The sequence below is a fragment of the Amblyraja radiata genome, chromosome 24 (genome assembly GCF_010909765.2).
Source record: "Amblyraja radiata isolate CabotCenter1 chromosome 24, sAmbRad1.1.pri, whole genome shotgun sequence".
NCBI lineage: Eukaryota > Metazoa > Chordata > Chondrichthyes > Rajiformes > Rajidae > Amblyraja > Amblyraja radiata.
In genome coordinates this window covers 30,900,155-30,919,537 of record NC_045979.1, presented here as the reverse complement: position 1 = coordinate 30,919,537, position 19,383 = coordinate 30,900,155, and the positions used below count along the sequence as shown (strand labels likewise).

The window sequence follows — 19,383 nt, the reverse complement described above, 5'->3', positions numbered from 1 at the left end:
TGTAGCAGGGATAAGCCAGATAACTGCAAGCTGGGGTGAGCCTTGTGTCAATGGTAGGGAAGTTATTGGAGAAAATGCTCAGGGATAAGATTAATTGACATTTAGAAAGATGACACCGTGTGTGTTTGTGTGGAATTTTAATTTGATGGAATTTTTAGAGGTAACTAAGGATGTTGATAAAAACTGGGCACCTGTCTATGTGGCAAAGTCATTTGTGTTAAGCTGTCCACAAAATTAGGCACAATTAGGCCTTTATCCAAGGCAAGCTGCATAAATGAATCCAAAATTGGCTTGGTTATGAGAGGCAATGGACAGTGATAGAAGGATGCTTTTCGGAATGAAAGTTTGTGACCAATGGTGTACCACAGGGATTGGTGCTTGGACTTTGTGATATATATTATAGATTTGGATGTGAATGTTGGAGGTATGAGTGATAGGTTTAAGGGAAACTCCAAAGTTGGGAAAGGTGTGATCAGCAAGGAATATTGTCCAAGGTTTCAGTCAAGGATACAAATCAGATGGAAAGCTGAGGTAAAGCACTTTGGGAAGTCAAGCTCCTCTTGAGCATGTGGAGGAAATGGCAGGAACTACAGCGTGGAAACAGGCCTTTCGGCCCAACGTGCCCACACCTTCCAACATGTCCCATCTATACTAATCCCACCTGCCTGCATTTGGCCCATATCCCTCCAAATCAGTCCTATCATTGAATTGATTAAATATTTTTAATTAAATATTTCAAAAACATTGACATTGTACCTGCTTCAACTACCTCCTATGGCAGCTCGTTCCATACACCCATCACCCTTGTGTGAAAAAGTTACCCCTATGAAATCTTTCCCCCCCTCACCTTAAACCTGTCTTCTGCTTCTTGATTTCCTCTATTCTGGGCCAGAGTCTCTGTGCATCTACCCGATCTATTCCTCTCAATTTTTGGAGCATTGTTGTACCATGGGGTGCAAGAATGTAGCTTTTTGAAAATGATCACGCTCGGGTGATGAAAATTGCATTTGGTGTGTTTGCCTTCATCGGCTGATGCATAGAATATAGAAGTTGGGACATGTTGCAGCTGTACAAAACATTGGTTCAAATGCACATGGAGTATTGCATACAATTCTGGAAGAATGTGGCAATATAAAGAGTGCAAAAGAGATTGACCAGGTTGTAGCCTGGAATAGAGGGCAGTAACTGCAAGGAGAGATTGGATAGACTGGGTTTATTCTCACTGGAACTTACCTGGTTGAGGGATGACCTGATAGAGGTTTATAATATTATGAGGAGCATAGATTGGATAGATAGTTTTCTTTACCCCGCCTGGTGCAGGAAGTCGAGAACCAGAAGATATGGCTTTAAAGTGAGAGTTTAGTTTAGTGATATAGTGCGGAAACAGGCCCTTTGGCCCACCAGCGATCCCCGCATATTAACACACGCACAAGGGATAATTGTTACATTTACCAAGCCAATTTACCTGTATAACTGTACGTCTTTGGAGTGTGGGAGGAAACCGAAGATCTTGGAGAAAACCCACGCGGTTACGGGGAGAACGTACAAGTTCTGTACAGATAGCACCCGTAGTTGGGATCAAACCCTGGTCTCCGGCGCTGCATTTGCTGAAAGGCAGCAACTCTACCGCTGCGCCTCCGTGCCCCGAGAGGGGAGAGATTTAAAGGAATTGTTGAAGGACAATTTTTTCACATGGAGGATGATAGTTATCTGGAGCAAATTGCCAAAGAACATGATGGAGGCAAGTTCAGTTCCAATATTTAAAAACTATTTAGACAGCTTGGTTTAGACAGAAAAGCACAAGAGGGATAAGGACCTGGAGTGAAATGGGTACTCAGTATTTTAGGTCCAAACTCTTCATTTATTGTAAAAGGGTATAGAGTGCAAAGAGTAGCAATGTTACAAAATTTTGAGATTTTAAAAATCAAGTCTGTAATTTATCCCATCAGATAAAGCATAAAAATAAGTTTAATTTGACACCTAATTCACTTTCATATCTCAAGTATTTAAAAAGTTATGGCCATTTTCATACTGGGAAATGAGCATCTTGTTCCCTATTGATTTTCTATGGACATAACAAAAAAGCTGTGATCGTGAACAGTCAAAAGCCCATAACTTTCTTAAAAATTAAAAGAACTGAATGAAATTTTCAGTTATCATAGATTGAAGCATTCTGAAACAAATATAAAATAATCTTACTTGGATGACCTGAAATTAAAGCATATAATTAGTTAGTTACCTAATTGTAGCTAATTTCAGACTTCAATTACTAGATCTAAACATCTATCCATTTCTTAATAAATGATTAACATTTTTAAATAGCCTAAATGTCCAAATAATATTCACAAATAATTCACAATAAAACATGATTTTTAAATCTCATTTACATTAATTTATAGGCCAAATGGAAGGAATTTAGTGTTTAATTGCTGTAAATAAATGCCCATTTAAATCAGCTTTCCAGTGGGTCCCTGTGGAACGCGCTGGTTTAGAACGTTCACATTGCGGTAGATTTGTGCCCCAAATGCCGAGAAAAATACTGCGCGATATAATGGGCCCAAATTGAGCTACTCGCAATATTAAACTTAGTATAAAGGGATCTTTAGAAGCCCTTTTTAATGTAAAAATATACAACCTAACTTCTGCTATTTGCTTTATGAGACCCTGCGGTTGCTGGCGGTCGCGGGTTTAGAGATTGATTTTTAAACTACTATAACTATTATTCAAGGCCTTTAAACCTAATAATAGCTTTTGCGACGGGGTCTTCCAGCGATTTTTCGTTAATAATTAACTAGGCTGAACATCTTTGATTGGAACAGCTTAGAGAAAATCGCGTTTTAAACCCGCCCCCTCTAAACGGCGCCAAAATCGCGCACACCCTCAGCAGCAGATCTTCAACGACGCTTCAGGTAGGCTTTGCAACATACCTACAAAGAGGTGGGGGGAGGATTGGGGAAAGAACGAGCCTGCGTAACAGTCAGGTGAGGAAGGGGGGGGGGGGGGGGGAGATGGTGACAGACTGGGAGGTGATAAGTGGAGAAGAAAAGTCTGTCCATTCTGGAATCTAATAGGAAAGGAAGATAAGAGAGGGGCAGTTGCAGATGGGAACCACAAAGAGGAGAGGGATGAGCAGTCGGGGGGGAAGGGGGTTCAATGGGCATAGTGTGTGTTGGGCAGCCCATATTGCTCTGTTTCTTTCTCATCTCCATTCAGCACGCATAAAATATTCTACCTTTTTTCCACCAAAGTGGACAACCCCATTTCTGTCATGCATTGGTCATTCACCGGACCCATCCATGATAACTGGCACTCGGTCATCGACTTACCCATTTCTGAAGTCCAGGCCTTAGTTCCTTGGTCTTGTTGACATTAATCGAGAGGTCATGTTACGGAACCACTCAACCAAGTGATCCGTCTTTCTTGTACACTGACTCATCGCCTGCTGCAATTCTGCCAACCACTGTGGTGTCATCGGCGAATTTATAGATGGGTGTCGGAGCTATCCTTAGTTGTACGTGATGTGGCTGGAAAGAGTCGAGCAGGGGGCTAAAGACGTAAACTTGAGGTGCATCTGTCTTGATGGTCTTTGAGGAAGATTCTCACTCGGGTCTGCTGATGAGAAAAACAAGAATCCAGTTACAAAGGGAGGTACAGAGGCTCTTGGAGTGATAAGTTGTAAGAGAAAGATAGTGTTGAATGCTGATTTGTAGTCGGTGAACAGTTGCTTGACATGTGTGTTCCATTAATCAAGATGGTGCCGAGCAGAGTGTATGGCCAGTGAGATAGCATTTGCTGTTGACCATTTCATTATTCCCCAATTTCATTCATCCGTTCTCCATCTGTTAAAGGCCCCCCCATTAACCTTTGCTGTTCTTTGTCTTTTGACATGTCCATAGACGGTACTACTATCCATTTTTAATGTATATTTCCATTTCCTTATCAATTTGTTTCATCCTAAAATGTTTCGCAGAGATCAGGTTTATTGCAGATTTTGGCAATTTCATGAGCCTTTTTCGCTGATCTAATACTACCTTGGCTTCTCGTTAGCTATACATTTCCTGATGTTTTTATGCCTGAAAGAGATATAATTGTTGTAAATTCTGTATTTATTCTTTAAATGCCAGTCAATGCTTGTTTACTGCCTTGCCTCTTCATGTCATTTCTAATTCTACTTTAGACAACCCTTATCTTGTACTACCTTAAGCTGCTTAGTTTAGTTTTCAGAGCACAGTTTCAGATTAATGTAAATCACTAAGATTTTAGGGGGAAAAAAATATTTTCTGATCATTCATCCCTTGAGACCCATCAATCGCCAGATTATCGATTAACCATTTCTCAAGGCAGAACACATGCTTTCTTTTGTCCCACTGTTGCCTCACTGATTCCTCACCATATTGATCCAGTGAACATTTCTTATACATTTCATGAATTCATGTCACACCCTGTTACTGCTAATTTGATCCCTGCACAAAGATTAGTGGTATATTCTCATGTTTGCAGGCTCTGTCCCTTACATTATCAATTTATCCTTTCTCTTTTGTGTCCCTGTGTCATTCTGCCCTTCTCACCACCTAACTTCTCTGCAACATGCCTCCCCCCCCCCCCCCCCCCACCGGAAACTCTTATTTGAAACCCAGGTTACTTTTTTGGATACCAATCCTAGGCTGATTCAAATAAAGCCTTTTCAATCATTCAGCTTCCTCTTTCCCCAGTAATGGTTCATGAATTGAAACCTTTTTCTTTCACATCTCTTTTTTTTGCACCGCAACTTTACGTACCAAGTCCACACAGACAGCACCTAGTAGTCTCTGACGTTGTAAGGCAGCAACTACTGCTGCGCCACCGTGCCGCTCCTTGACCAGTTTCAATTTAGTCATGAAGTCAGACAGAGTGGTAACAGGCCCTTCGGCCCAATTTGTCAATGCTGACCAAGGTGCCCATCTACACTAGTCCCACCTGCTGCGTTTGGACCATATCCCACTAAACTTTGTTTAGATTTGTTAAATGAATTCAGAGCAAGTTACTTGCTTACAATTAAAATACAGATTAGAAGATTGGGTAAATATAACAGTAAAATTAGATAAGCCAACTAAATATTTAAAATGAAATAATCTCTTCACGTCCATGCTCATAGGCATTGCATGCTTGTTCTTTGTTACTAACCTTGGCTCTGAAATGAATAAGTAATTTGCTGTTCATTCTATTAGTGCTTGTATTTAATAATTTACTTTCCAGTTTGATCTACTTCAATAGCAGAATAATATGTGGTCTAATGCAGTGTTATTCTAAACAAATACAAGATATTGACTGGACATGCTTCTGGTTAACAATCCTGAACAAAACATGCCATAACTTTTACTTTTGTCCAGACATTTCTGTGCTGGACCTTAACATGTCTGTCCAAATCTTATTACCTTTTTATACCATTGTAGATTAAAACAGATTCGCCTTTTTTCAAGCTTGGGTTCAATGATTTCTAGCATATTTCTGTCCTCTTGACGCTGTAGATCGAATTTGTTCTCAGAGTGAACAGTAAGTGGCATGTAATGAGAAGGCTGCATCTCATACTGTACAATCATGGACATGCATTGCTGAGGAGTGAATTGAGCTTGTAATTTGTCCCTGTCTGTTTTATGAATACAAGAACTAAACACCTCAATTCATCACGTACAGACACCTCGTGATTTACGCGTATTTGATCTGTGTTTTTGAAATAATGCACTTGTTCCTTCATTACCAAATCTTGACTTGCACGTTACTATTTTCGGAATAACACGATCAAATTTACTGCTGACAACATCGTCACGTCTATATTTAAATGACGCCTTTTCTAATAACATGCTGCTTTTCAACCACGTAACCCCCGCGTAAAACGCAATGTGTCTCTACTGTCATTTTCCATCATGCACACCGTATAATTTCAACCATAGTCTATCGAAGAACACTGTCGTTTATACATGCAAAAATAATTTGGTTGCTTTAATAATCTTGAACTTTATGTCCAGGTATGAGCGTTTGGAGGAGCAACTGAATGATTTGACTGAGCTTCATCAAAATGAAATGTCTAACTTGAAACAGGAACTTGCCAGTATGGAAGAAAAAGTGGCTTACCAGTCAGATGAGAGAGCCAGAGATATCCAGGTACATTCTCAAAGAAATGCTGTTTGTTTGGTTACTATTGGATACAGTTTCCCTTCTTGGATATTTGAACAATTTTTCTAATGGATGAGGCTCTTACTCGCAGGAATAGTATTCATATTGTTCATCAAATAATGCTGGACACAAACTACCATTTTTACAGCAGGCTTTTGCGTGGCAGCAATGGGAATACACAGCACCCGATCTCATGTATACAAAAGGAACTGCGGATGCTGGTTTGTACCGAAGATAGTCACAAAGTGCTGGAGTAACTCAGCAGGTCTGGCAGCATCCATGGAGAGAGGATGGGTGACATTTCGGGTTGGAACCTTTCTTCAGACTGAAGAAGGGTTCCGACCTGAAATGTCACCCATCCTTTTCCCCCTGAGATGCCGCCTGACCCACTGAGTTATTTCAGCACTTTGTCTAACTCCCGATCTCATTGTTTGCTCCCCACTCTCCATGTATGTCGGTCATTTGAAGTAATTTTGATATTCTGAGTATATTACATTCAAAATCTGTGTAATTGTCTCTCGCAGAATCCATGGTTAATTGGATTTTAACATTGAAGCTCATTGGTAGTTTTGGAAGAGTTGAACTTAAAACGTGATTCTTTAATGTGGTCCAACTTGAAAAAAAAAAGCAATCTTCATTCATTTTTTCTTTCAGAGTTGCATAAAGGCAAAATAAACAGGACCAGAAATAAGCTGCACAGCATACAGTCTTGCTTGTCATTTGCCAAAGACTGGAATTTCTGGATCAGCTTTCTTTTCCAACTAATCCCTATATCCCTTAAGGGCCTGTCCCACTTACGCGACATTTTCAACATGTTAAAAATCCAGCGGCGACCAGAACAAGGTACGACTCTTTGGGCGACTATTCACGACCATACAGACTTCACCCCGCGACATGTCACCAGGTTGTTGCCTGTATGGTTGTGAGTAGTCTTTCTGGTCGCCGCTGAATTTTCAACATGTTGAAAATTTTCGACGACCTATGACGGGCGCCGGCAGTCGCCGAAAAAGTCGCGTAAGTGGGACAGGCCCTTTAGTCCTTATTGAGTCAAGAAATCTGCTGATATTCATGCAAGTGAATTTCACTGTCCTTTGTGGGGAATTTCAAGATTCAAAACACTGAGTGAAGAAATTCGTCAGCCTTATCCTGCTGTGAAGGAGACCACTTTTTCCATTTCTACCATTTAAAGCCTTTTCGGAATTATGTATGCTTTGGTAATACCACGTTTTTTTGAAATTCCAGAAGAAACAGGCCTACTCCTTCGTGGAACCGCCGCCTTAATCCAGGAATCAGAATTGTAAATAAACACACAATGCTGGAGTAAGACTGCGGATCAGACAGCAGCTCTGGAGAAAAGGAATAGGTGATGTTTCGGATCAAGACCCTTCTACAGTCCAAAGAAGGGTATTGACCCGAAACGTCATCTATTCCTTTTCTCCAGAGATGCTGTCTCCTGCTGAGTTACTCCAACATTTTGTGTCTATCCGGTTTAATCCAGCATCTGCATTTCTTTTGTACACCAATGTTGTAAACCTCTGCAGTATTAATAATAGGTCTGCACTCACGATGCATTATGTATTTAGACATGGAACGAATTGGCACAAACTATTGAAATCCAGCGCAGGAAACCTAATAGAGGTTTTTAGTTTAGAGATACGGTGTGGAAACAGGCACTTTGGCCCACCGAGTCCATGCCGTCTAGTGTTGATCCATACAAGTTCTATCCCACACACTGGGGGTGATTTCCAGAAGCTAATTAACCAACAAACCCGCCCGTCTTGGTAATGTGGGAGGAAACAGGAGCTCACGGAGAAAACCCACGTGGTCACAAGGAGAACGTGCAAACTCCATACCGAGCACCCAAGACCGGAATAGAACCCAGTTACTTGGCAGTTTCCGCCCTTGTGTATAAGATCATGAGGGGATTAGATGGGGGAAATGCAACAAGTCTTTTACCCAGAGTAGGGGAATGAAAAACCTGAGGATAAAGATTTATGTTGGGGTAGGGAAAATTTAATAGGAACCTAAGGGGCAATGTTTTTCACAAAGGGTGGTGAGTATATGGAATGAGCTGCCACTGAAGGTAGTTGAGGCAGGTACTATCGCAACATTTAAAAGACATTTAGGGGATTGTTGGTTGTCACGGACTTGGTGGACCACAGGGCCTGTTTGAGCGCTGTATCTCTAAACTATCAAGAAACACTTTGTGTAAAAATTAGTTACAATTTGGAAAAACTCTTCCCAGAGCTCCTTATGGTTGTGGGATATTTGAGTGACTTTTGATAATTGGAGGTGTTGGGATGTGTGGAACCAAAAGCAATGGGCCATGAGATATGATCAATCCGTTGGAGGACCTACTTTTGATCCACTGTTCACACAAAACATGAAGGCATTCTGCTGTTTTGCTTTGGAAGAGGAATTTCATCTCTGTAAATTCCCACATGGTATATTCTTGGCCAAGAGGACAGAGTGCAAGTAGAATTGCTTATCATTTGTGTTGAGCGTTGTGTATCTACATGAAACGTGGTATTGGCAGGGGGCAGTGAGCAAGAATCAGGGTATGATGTGTTGAGCAATTGTATATGATGATTTGTCAAAAATAGGAGCTGGAGAATGCCTGTGGTGTGAATGTGTGTGGGCGTGTGGGAGGTTCAGGATGTTCCTATCAGTCTTCGCTGAAACAGGCTTTGATGTGGTGTATCCAAGATAATCTTGCACGACAAAATGCATTGTTCAGACAAGGATGTTCCTGATAAGTGTGACAGTGTTTGAATAGACACATTCCTGAACTGTCTGAAGCACTTCTGACTCATTCTAGGCTACTCTGCTTTGTTAGCTGACCTCACAGCACTATAGCCACAATTCCAGTTGCTCAACGCTCTTTAACCTTTCAAAAGTCTGCAGATAGTTTGAATTTTCCATAACCCCAGATGTTTAACAGCTGCAAAAGTAATTTTCTCTTTTTTTTAATCCATCCTTAAATACACCTTTTTCATCTTTGTTTCCTTTTCCACCGGATTTGCAGTTGATTTATTCTGCAAAATGTATATCACATGTTTGTCTTTATGAAAGATCAATGTCGCATTATTTTAATTTGAAATTGCAAAGTGGAACCAAGCATTGGTCTGAATCTGAGGAACGTTCCATTTTCATAAAGTAAAACGTTTGTATAAAGTGAACTCTGAAGAAGGAAGTCAAACTGAAACCTTAACCATCTTTTTTCTCCAGAAATGCTGCATGATGACCTCTTGAGTTACTGCAGCACTTTGTATCTATCCATAAAGTAAAATCCTAGATACTCAGTTTAAAAAAAAAACTGATACAGCTTTGTACCCTGTATCGTATCTTCTTTCACTGGGCTTGAGAGGATGCTATTGGACACATTGGGTTTTCTGCGTTCTTATCTAACTATGTTAACATTTCATTTTACATTCATTCAAATCCGATTGCATGATTATGTTTATATTGGTGGGACTAGTGTAAATGGGACATGCTGGTCGGTGTGGGCAAGTTGGGCCGATGGGCCTGTTTTCATGCTGTTTGACTCTATGACCAAGATATTTTCCACAGTAACCAACCTTTAATGGGATGGTCCCCAGTTCAATGTCTGAATAGAATATACGTATGTATCTTTGTGCTGTTTTGAGAGCTCTCTTCACTGTGTTCTCTCCTATTTGTGTCTAACAGGAGGCTCTGGAGTCGTGTCTTACCCGGATTACCAAGTTGGAACTTCAGCAGCAGCAACAGCAAGTGGTGCAGCTGGAGGGAGTGGAGAATGCTAATGCTAGGGCACTCCTGGGCAAATTCATCAACGTTATCTTGGCACTCATGGCTGTCATTCTGGTCTTCGTCTCCACCATTGCTAACTTTATTACTCCTCTAATGAAGACACGTTTCCGGGTGCTAAGCACACTGCTACTGGTGCTGTTCCTTGTTTCTCTGTGGAAGCAATGGGAAAATATTGTATATTTCTCAGAACAGATCTGGTTGCCCAGTTGATCTAGACGCCGTTGGTTAGATGGCAGACCGGCGTGATTTTTTTCTTAAAGACAGGATTTCAGGAACTTGTTATTTTTCTCTTCCTCGTCCCCTGCCTCCACCATTACTTGTTGACAATATCACCAGTTAACGGACACAGGCAACAGTGCAAGATGGAGCCCGGTCAGGAGGCAGAGTTCTGATAGAGCCGATCAAACTACTTCTCTTTTGGAAAGGTTGTAATCAAAACAGCTCTGGAGAAACTGCACGCACACTGAGCGAACTACCGAGTGCAATTTGAGGAAGCCACTGCTCTTACTGTGCTTTACCATTTCAGTATTTTTTTTTTGTTTACTTGTTAAGTTATAACAAATATTTAATTTCTTGAGGGAGGAGCAGGGAGAGAAAATGTATTGTTTGCGTGAGTGCTGATATTTATTATAACTAATATACATTCGATTGTATAGTAAAGAGGTTTGCAAAATCCCTTAAACTTAATCACATTGCACATTCCTGTTTATGTAAAACAATCCGAGAAACAAGTACGTTCATTTCTAAGGCACTCGGTGAAAGAGTGTCAGAGGTAATTTTGTTGGACAGCTTCGGCAAAAGTGTGAAGGAAATTTCATTTCATGTGGGTATGTTTGCAATGAAGAAATAGTAAGAATTTTGGAGGAAAATTTCGAACATGCCCTTGGTGACACATTGCTGCAGCATTAGACCATTGTTTTTAGTTTTAACTATTCCAGTCTTGCATTTCTTTGCAATTTATTAATTTAATGCTGCCAGTGATCAGGAGGTGGGGAATCTTTCAATGATACACTGGCCAGCTGCTGCAGAAATGAAATGGCAAGAGAGTGCATTATCAATATCTTACTGAATGTTGAGGGTGGGGTGGGATGGGGTAGTGTGCGGACAGGACATCTAAGGGCCTGCCATCTCAGTAGAAAATAGTTACATTTATAACATGTTTAAAAACTCATTTGAGAGTAAAAATATGGGAGGAGATTTTTTTATATTCTTGGTGACACATTGTTGCAGCATTGGACCATTTATTTTTATTTTTAACTTTTCCAAACTTGCATTTCTTCTCAATTTACTCATTGGTGCCAGTGATAAGGAGGTGGGAAACATTTCAGTAGCTCACTGGCCAGCCACTGCAGAAATGGTATGGCATTAAGACCATCATGATAAATGTTACAAATTAAATTATTTACATTTAAAAAAAATGAATTTAAGTATGATAGTTTATTGCACTTTGTTCTCCCCACTACCTTTTGACCTGTTAACTAGGCAGGGGCCTTTCCCTCTCTGGCCACCCTGAATCCAGTAACTAAGAGCAAGAAAGGATTTTGTTGCGACTGGCGTTAAAATTGTACCAAGTAGATTTATTTTTCCTGAGCTGCTACAATGCCAAATTGTTGCAGAGTATGTTTGGTTTGTGTGGACATAAGTGATGCATGAAAACTTTAACTTCATCTGAATACAGTGATTTTTCTTTTGTTATCTATTTGTTTTTTTTAAATATTATTTTATTTTTGAGCAGTATTTGATGAAAGAACAAGTGGGTGTTTCTTCTCCAAGGCAGCAGCTAAAGAATATGAGTTGATCAAGTGTTTATCAGTTATGTTATCTTTTTTTGCTCTCTCATCCTTCATCCTCCATTTTCAGTATCAAACCATTGTGAAGTAAAGGAGAACAAATGCCTCAATGAATTGGTTATTTTATATCAGGAAGCATGAAATGAGGAACACTGCACAGGACTCTAGTGGATGGATTGTGGCTGCAAAACAAACCAGTTACAACAAGCCACAAAGTGGACTGCAGATCAATCAATCACCATGGCTATTTCCCCTTTAAACAAAAAACTCCAACAGATTCCACATCACAATCCCAACCATACATTCGGCCTTTTTAATCTACAGATACATTGTAGTCCCATTCTTAAAATGATTTTTTGCTGTTCCATTTCACACCTTGAATTAGCCATCTTGGTGTTATTGATCCTGATATGTAATGTTTGGCTAGTGATGTAACTCCAAAGAGTAGATTGTTGAAGCAAATACTGATTGTAATGGAGACATTGTTCGGATGGAGTGAAGGGAAAGCAGCCATGATAATGTCTGTCACATAATTGGCATTTATATATAGATTAAAAAATAAGTATTCCTGAAAAAAATAATTACCATGACTACAGCACCTCAACATATGCTTTTAAGTTTTAATGAGAACTGGCACTCCTTTAGGTGTTTGATAATGCTGGTTGTAACTCGGATGGTTGTACTGCCACTTTAGTTGGTGCACGGTATTGAGGTAATGTTCCACTTTTGGATGGGGCCTGTCAGCTCTTCCTGCTGGGCATGGCCAATTTTAAGTCAATCTTTCAGGGAAAGGTCCGGACATGCTTCCAGCATCCCAACCAATATCAGCCAACATTAATATAGCCAATTATTTGCCCAATATAAAACTACAGCTTGTGGGTCTGTTTGCCGGTTGCCTGCTGAGTTTTCTTCTCTTTCCAAGTATCTCTACTATTCTTTCATTCGAATGGTGAGTGCTGTGCAATGCAAATCTTTAACAACAAGCATTGTCGGGTTGAGTATTAATTTGGTAAAATTAAGTAGGGTACGGGGGGTTACTGGAGCATCTGTGCAGAGGCTTAGTGGCCTGAAAATCAAGTTAGAAATGGGATGGGGACTGTATCTTCCTCCGCTATGATCATTGCTATCGTGATGGCTAAATATGTAAACATCTTACACAATGTGATTTCAGGTTAAAAAAAAACCCCACCCAGAGATTCCTAGGTTTAATTTCTGGGTTGCAATGCATCAGCAGGGGTGAAAGGATGACACAAACTGACTTCAATGGGGGAAGGGAAAATCAGCCTTCGCTCTGTCCACTGACCCATATTTAGCTATTTCTGTGTGCATTTGCAGTTCGAGGTCGCATAGGACTCCATGGAGCTAATCCATGAGCTCATTCCTGATTGAATAGCATTCCTGCCAAGGCTTTGGGGCTGGTGCACCAAAATGATAGCTAGAATTGAGGGACAGAGAGAGTAGAGAGAGACTGTACCAATACAAGGGGTCGATGTTGAGGACGGAAGGAGAGAAAATGGAGGAAGGGAGAGCCTTTTTTTTAAATTTGGGAATTAACTAATTTAATCTCTTCGTATTGTAAGTAAACCTAATCACAGCATATTTGGTGCTGGAATAAAGTGTGAGAATGTAGTGTCAGCAGGATCTAACTATTCTATCAGTAATACACTGCAGTATGTGTAACAGGAAGGGCGATAATACAAGGTAATATGCTGTTAACACGATTAAAGTTCTCACCATGTAGGAAGGGATGTGCTTTCCTGTAAAAGAACAGCACAAGGAAAAGCCATGTACCGTGTGAAGGTCAACCACGAATCTCCAGTGTAAGAAAAACAGATTAAAAACAAAAGAACGTAGAGGTGATGTCGGAGCATTACATTTCTAATTTTGGTTGACACAGAAATTTAGTACATAATGTTTAATTTTCCAGTTTTCATTCCAAATATTTAGAAAGGGAGCTGATTTTGTAAATTTGCCTGACTGCTCGATTGCCTTCCTGCCAATTTTGATGCAAAACTTACATAAATGCATAAGTACTTACATAAGTAATGTGACAGATTTACTCAGTTGTTTCCATTGATAATGGACGTTGGATTTATATTGGAAATTTAAGAACAATTTTTAAATATGTTGGCATAGCATGATCCATTTTTCATCATTTTAACACTCGGAGTAACAGCATGAGACGTTGATTAGTCAAATAATACAGAATAATGTTCAAAGTAAATGAATTTCTGGAACTGAATAAGTTATAAATAGGCTATTTTTTTTGAAGTTCGCGTTCCCATTAATTCAATAACACTAATGATTATCAGTCCTAATAGGCCATGGTTTAAGATTTGGCATTTGATTTTGTTAGTTTGAAACTGTGCGGCAAATTTCTCCCTCCACTACTGGTGCCAAAAACTCTGTCAGTCGCCCCATCAAATTACATTCATCATGATTACACTTAACCACTGCACTCGTTGTCTAGCATAAGTGGGATTGTGTGTGTGATGAAAATCTGAAGCAGACACAGAGAATTCAGTGAGAATTCAACACCAGTCTGTCGGACGTTTCTGAAGCGAGCAGACCAGCTAACGTCCAGGCTGTGAAACCTTCAGATTTGAAAAATGATGCGCAGGCAGGCATGTTTTAAGCTTCAGAACAGTGACAAGCAAAGCCTGTGAGGAATCCATGTTTGGAATAATAAAATAGATTTTGTGTTCTATCACTTCATTCATGATAAGCCTCTAAATTTGTATGTTTGTGCAGACCCCTCCCATTTGTTTTCTAATTGTGCTTTTTTCTTTGAAGAGTGTACTTTATGCTAAATGGAAAATCGATTATATTTAAAAAAAAAAAAAAAAAATCTATATTACAAATCCTCTCCTCCCTATTCCCTCCGGCTACTGATTGATCTGTCATGCACTTGCGTTATTCTCTGTCTCTGTTTAAGTTACTTTTGGGGTATGGTTTTGGATTTCTCAGCAAACCACGATCGCTTCAGAAAATGAATGCGCAAGACTGCAAAGACTGGAATCGTGAGCAAAAAAAATACAACTTGTCAGACAGCAAATTGGGCAACATCTGTGAAAGGGAAATGACAGACATGTCTGAAGAAGGGTCTCGACCCTAAATGTCGTATGTTCATTTCTCTCCACAGATGCTGCCTGACCCACTGAGTTCCTCCAGTACTTTGGTTTTTGCGTCAGAAAATGAGATGGGTTGTTGTAAAGTCCAGCATCAAACCACCAAAATGTACTTGTGATTTGTTCTGTGTGTATATTTGAATATTTTGCACAAAAACAGCAAATGGTGTTAGTACTTCAAAAGCAAACGTACAAAAAAATGTTCACTACAAATAGTATGCCCTGGTTATAGGCATGAAACTATACAGAAAACTATGTTGGGAAAAAAACATCATCCTGTAACTGCAAATCCAAAACCTTTTGGGTGAACTTTAGTTTGAAAATTTTCTATTTGCAATTTTGACTTAACCATTTTCACATATTGATAGTCGTATAATATTAGTCTGTTGGACGCGAAGTTTTAAAACCAAAGTTTTAATTGTAGACATTATCCCATATTGGGGGAAGATTTCTGCTATCGCTACAGTGAGTTTATAAATAATTCCCACACATGTGATTCTAAAAAGTACTTTATGATAATGGGATTCATTCCTCTCGAGTGCCAGCAGCTAGGCAATTAATTGATTATTCTCCTTTTCAATTTTAAGAGTATTGTACTTTGAAGATTTACTGCCACTTCCTAAATGGACCTCTCCTTGGGGATCTTGCTGCTCTTCCACCATCAAGCACTTTACGCAGGCAGAATAGACCTTTGTTATTAGGCTGCCAAAAAGGCTCTATTACTTTGGCACATAAATACAAGAGGTAAGCAATCCCGTTTTGGGAGAATAACCTCTGATGTACTGTCTTACTGTTGTTGCACTGGATTATACTATGAAACAAAACATGGGTGAAAGATTGAATGCACAGGACCCGATGCAACTCCATTTTACTGAAGCGGGCTGTCTTAATCTGGTAGCGAATCTGTAGACCTCCATTTTAAGGGGTCTCCTGCCATTTGTTCTCTGAATGTCATGTTATTTACATTAAACAGTGTTGCTAACAGAGAAAGAATAGCATGTCTACCACTGACTAACTTGTGTTATTAACATTATAATCTTAATATAGAGAGAGGGTAAGTTATGGAATGCAAACTCATGCCTAGTTTATGTCATTAGGGTCTCTGGTAACTAACTAGAGTTCAAGTAATTTACGAGTGTATGAAAGATGGCCTTTCAATTGAAATAAAGGATGGCTCCCTGCATATGGTATGTTTTGTTTTTACATCTTCATTAATCGTTTGTATACATGCTTCAAAGTTGCTTTTCATGCCTTATGAACTGCTTCCCTGCCTTTATGATCAGCTGCTGCTTATTTGAAAGTTCTCAAACATGGGGGTAAATGAGAAGTTGTGTTGAGAATCAGGAGTGCTTTCTACTTGAGGTACATCCCACTTTTGTGATTTTAAAATGATATTTGGAAGGTGTGGTTTGTTTTATTTCAATCACCTTTGCACCGTTGGTGATTTTTCCACCCCTGATTATATCAACATATGTCTCAGATTAAGCTGTGCTTGCTAAATTTTTGGTTGGACCAACATTATATCTGATTATTATTTTAAATGTGGACATTTGCTATGAAAGAATCCTCTGCAGCCCAGAAAATTAATTTCCATTCAAAGTCAATGTATGTATTAAAGTTTTTCCTCTGTATCCAATTACAAGACAGTTATCTTCACTTCTGTTGCATGAAAGAGGATACTGCAGCCAATAGAGCAGATTTTATTGAGCAGATTTACAGTTGTAATTCATCTTTAATTTCTATGTTCTGCACCAAAACTGGAAATACTTTCCTAATTTTGGATTCTAATGGTTCAAACATTAAAAAGGGGTTAAAACTAGTGGACATTCAAAAAAAACGTAACAATCTCTTCAAATGTGCAGTATGAATCTAATGCAAGTCAGTATAGCTTTAATGCTATATAAACATTTGTCTGTACTTGTGGTTCAACAGAGCACATGTGTGGAACTTGCACTGTATTTCTTCAAGACAGTTTTATTGATTAGAAGCAAGGTCCATTGTGCTCCAGGAGGAAATACAGAACCTTGAAGGTTATGAGTTATAAATGCTAACTCTATGGAAGTCATAATTCCTTCAGTTGTTAAAGTGAATGTAATCGACCACAATACTCCCTGTGTGCTGCAAGGTCCAAAGTTTATTTTATTAGTTGTTTAATTAGATAGCCTGAAGTTAAATTGTAGTATATTTATTTATATTACTGATTTGAATTATTTAATTGCTCTTCTCGCTGACAAACCTTTCACAGAAGTTGCGGACTCCTCACGCCTTTACAGGCTAGCTGCTCCTTCATACTTTATTTCTTCACCAGCTCCTGGGGAACAAGTTTGTAAAGGCTGTTTTTGGTAGCATTCCTAGGCAGTGTAACTGTAGATATTCACCGATTGGATTAGTTCCAATGTTGTTATTTAAAGATTATACTTATTTAAAATATTTTCTTTTATTTACTTGTTAAACAATATTTATTACTGAAAAGCAACTGCTGTAGATTTTTTTTTCCCTTAGAAATCCAACAATCGAAAATACTTTTCTTGTATACGGAGAAATGTGTTCAGCTTTGGTTTTGGAAAAACTGGGCTCTGTTGTGAAGTCTTTCTGGAAGAATTTTGTGCTCTCCATTCTGTCACAAGATGCATTACAAACTTTTAGGCCACCCAGAAATCCATTCTGAATCCAGATCACTTTGTGCATGGATTTGTTCCTGATACCAGTCCTAAAATTATTCAAACCTGTTACTTGTTTACTTCAGATGTGTGTCTATCGACTTGTTTACCACAGATGGCCTCAAAGTATGCATTGATGTAACAAAGAGAATTTTACCATCCCTGTACCTTAGCTTGTTTCTCCCCCACTTCCAACGTAGCGCGGATACATAATTTAATGTTGTGTATTGAGCATAACCCGAGGCTGCAGTTGGGATACAGTGTTGGACTAGGACTAATTGAAGTTCAATTCCCAATCCTATCTCGCTGCTGATGCCGACTGGACAAATGTGGGTGGTAGTGTGCTTGTGATTTTCTGTGTGATTGAATTGCCTGAGAATAGTTGGAGTTGTCACAGGAAGGGCTGGATAGACAGATGTCCGAGGACAGATCCCAGATCCATTACAAGAAGACTCTCTGTTCAGACAATAATACTGAGGTGGCCAGAGAGGAAAACTGAATTACAATCTCAAGGCATTTTTGACAGACATTATTAAAGTATGGATTTATTGGGAGTTTGTGAATTGTTTAAACCTAAAACTTTCCACCAATTTCCATGCTGGTTGCTTCGACACTGTAGATGTCCAATTATAGTGGTCATTTTCTTCACTACCTGAAGCATGTACTAATGTCAAGGAATTTGATGTCTATACCCTTGAGATATTCAGGTGGTTAAAGAATTACTTTTCTTTTTGTTTATTTTGTTGTCTCCAATGGAGAGACATTACTGAACAAATAATGGTATATACAATGGTAAAAAGAGAGGATAAATAATTAATTGGTACCTTTTGGTTACTGAGTCCTTGGGGAAATTTTACCAATGTTCCTCGTTATTCAAATGTGTGTAGCAAGAAGTTATAGGTACTAAAGTTTTCAATTATATGCAATGTGTGTTGAAAAATTCCATAATTCATTTTACTTTCTGGAAGAAGAATAAATGTTCTAAATAACTGTACACTTCTCCGTACAATCGAAATAACCGTAAATAAAATTATTTTGGAAAAAAATAATCAGTTTTTCAATAGTTTATTCAGAAGGGTCCTGACCCAACATGCCGTCTACCCATTTCCTTCCGTAGATGGTGCTTTGCCTACTGAGTTCCTCCAGCACTTGGTGTTTTATTCAGATTTGTTTGTCCCCAGGATATTACAAACTATTCAGCTTGCACTAGTTCTCCTCAACTTCCATCAATCCTGACTCCTAAAGGTCCTGTCCCACTTGGGCGTCATTTGCGTGACAGGCTGGTAGTGACTGACGCGCGAAAATCGTCTAGCAGTATGACAGTTGCACGCCATGTGCTCTTGAGGGCCCTGCTTCTTTTGGGAGCCATTTGCGATGTCGTTCCTATTTAGTCCGATCTCCGTGACAAGGATTTCCCAATGAAAAATTTTCAGACCTACACACGCTTTATACCGGGGTGGTCACGTGGTGCGGCGCTCAAATTACGCGCAAATGGCGCGCCGACGGCGTACGGGCGGCGCATGGTTACGGACGTTGATGCGCGGTGACGCATAATAAATAAGCATAGACAATCTTTGTGTGTAACCATGCGTCGCCACGCGCTACACGTACACCGTCAGTACGTCAGCGTGCGCAAGGGATATGTCATGCAGGTGGCGCGCGAGGATTTTGAGCATTCCAAAATCCTGGGACGCCACGCGTCACTGCATACGCCACCGCACCTCGGCGCGTGTCACGATGCACCAACCAATTTTTAAGATGTCTCGTAAATGACACGCAAATGACGCCCAAGTGCGATAGGCCCATTATTGTATAATTCGGGACTTGCCCTAGCAATTCCTGGGTGTGTTCATGTTTCAAATC

General features: G+C 39.6%; 1 protein-coding gene across 4 annotated transcripts in view; it reads left to right on the top strand.

Moving 5' to 3' along the window:
- The window catches only part of tmcc2 (transmembrane and coiled-coil domain family 2), a 112,031-nt gene extending 93,465 nt beyond the window's left edge, over positions 1-18,566 (top strand). For all 4 annotated transcript variants that reach the window (XM_033042817.1, XM_033042818.1, XM_033042820.1 and 1 more), the window contains 2 exons: positions 6,006-6,141; positions 9,841-18,566. In XM_033042817.1, the coding sequence (XP_032898708.1) occupies positions 6,006-6,141; positions 9,841-10,152 (448 nt within the window). In that variant the 3' untranslated portion in view covers positions 10,153-18,566. The remainder of the gene's footprint in view (positions 1-6,005; positions 6,142-9,840) is intronic.
- The last annotated feature ends 817 nt before the right edge of the window (positions 18,567-19,383 follow it).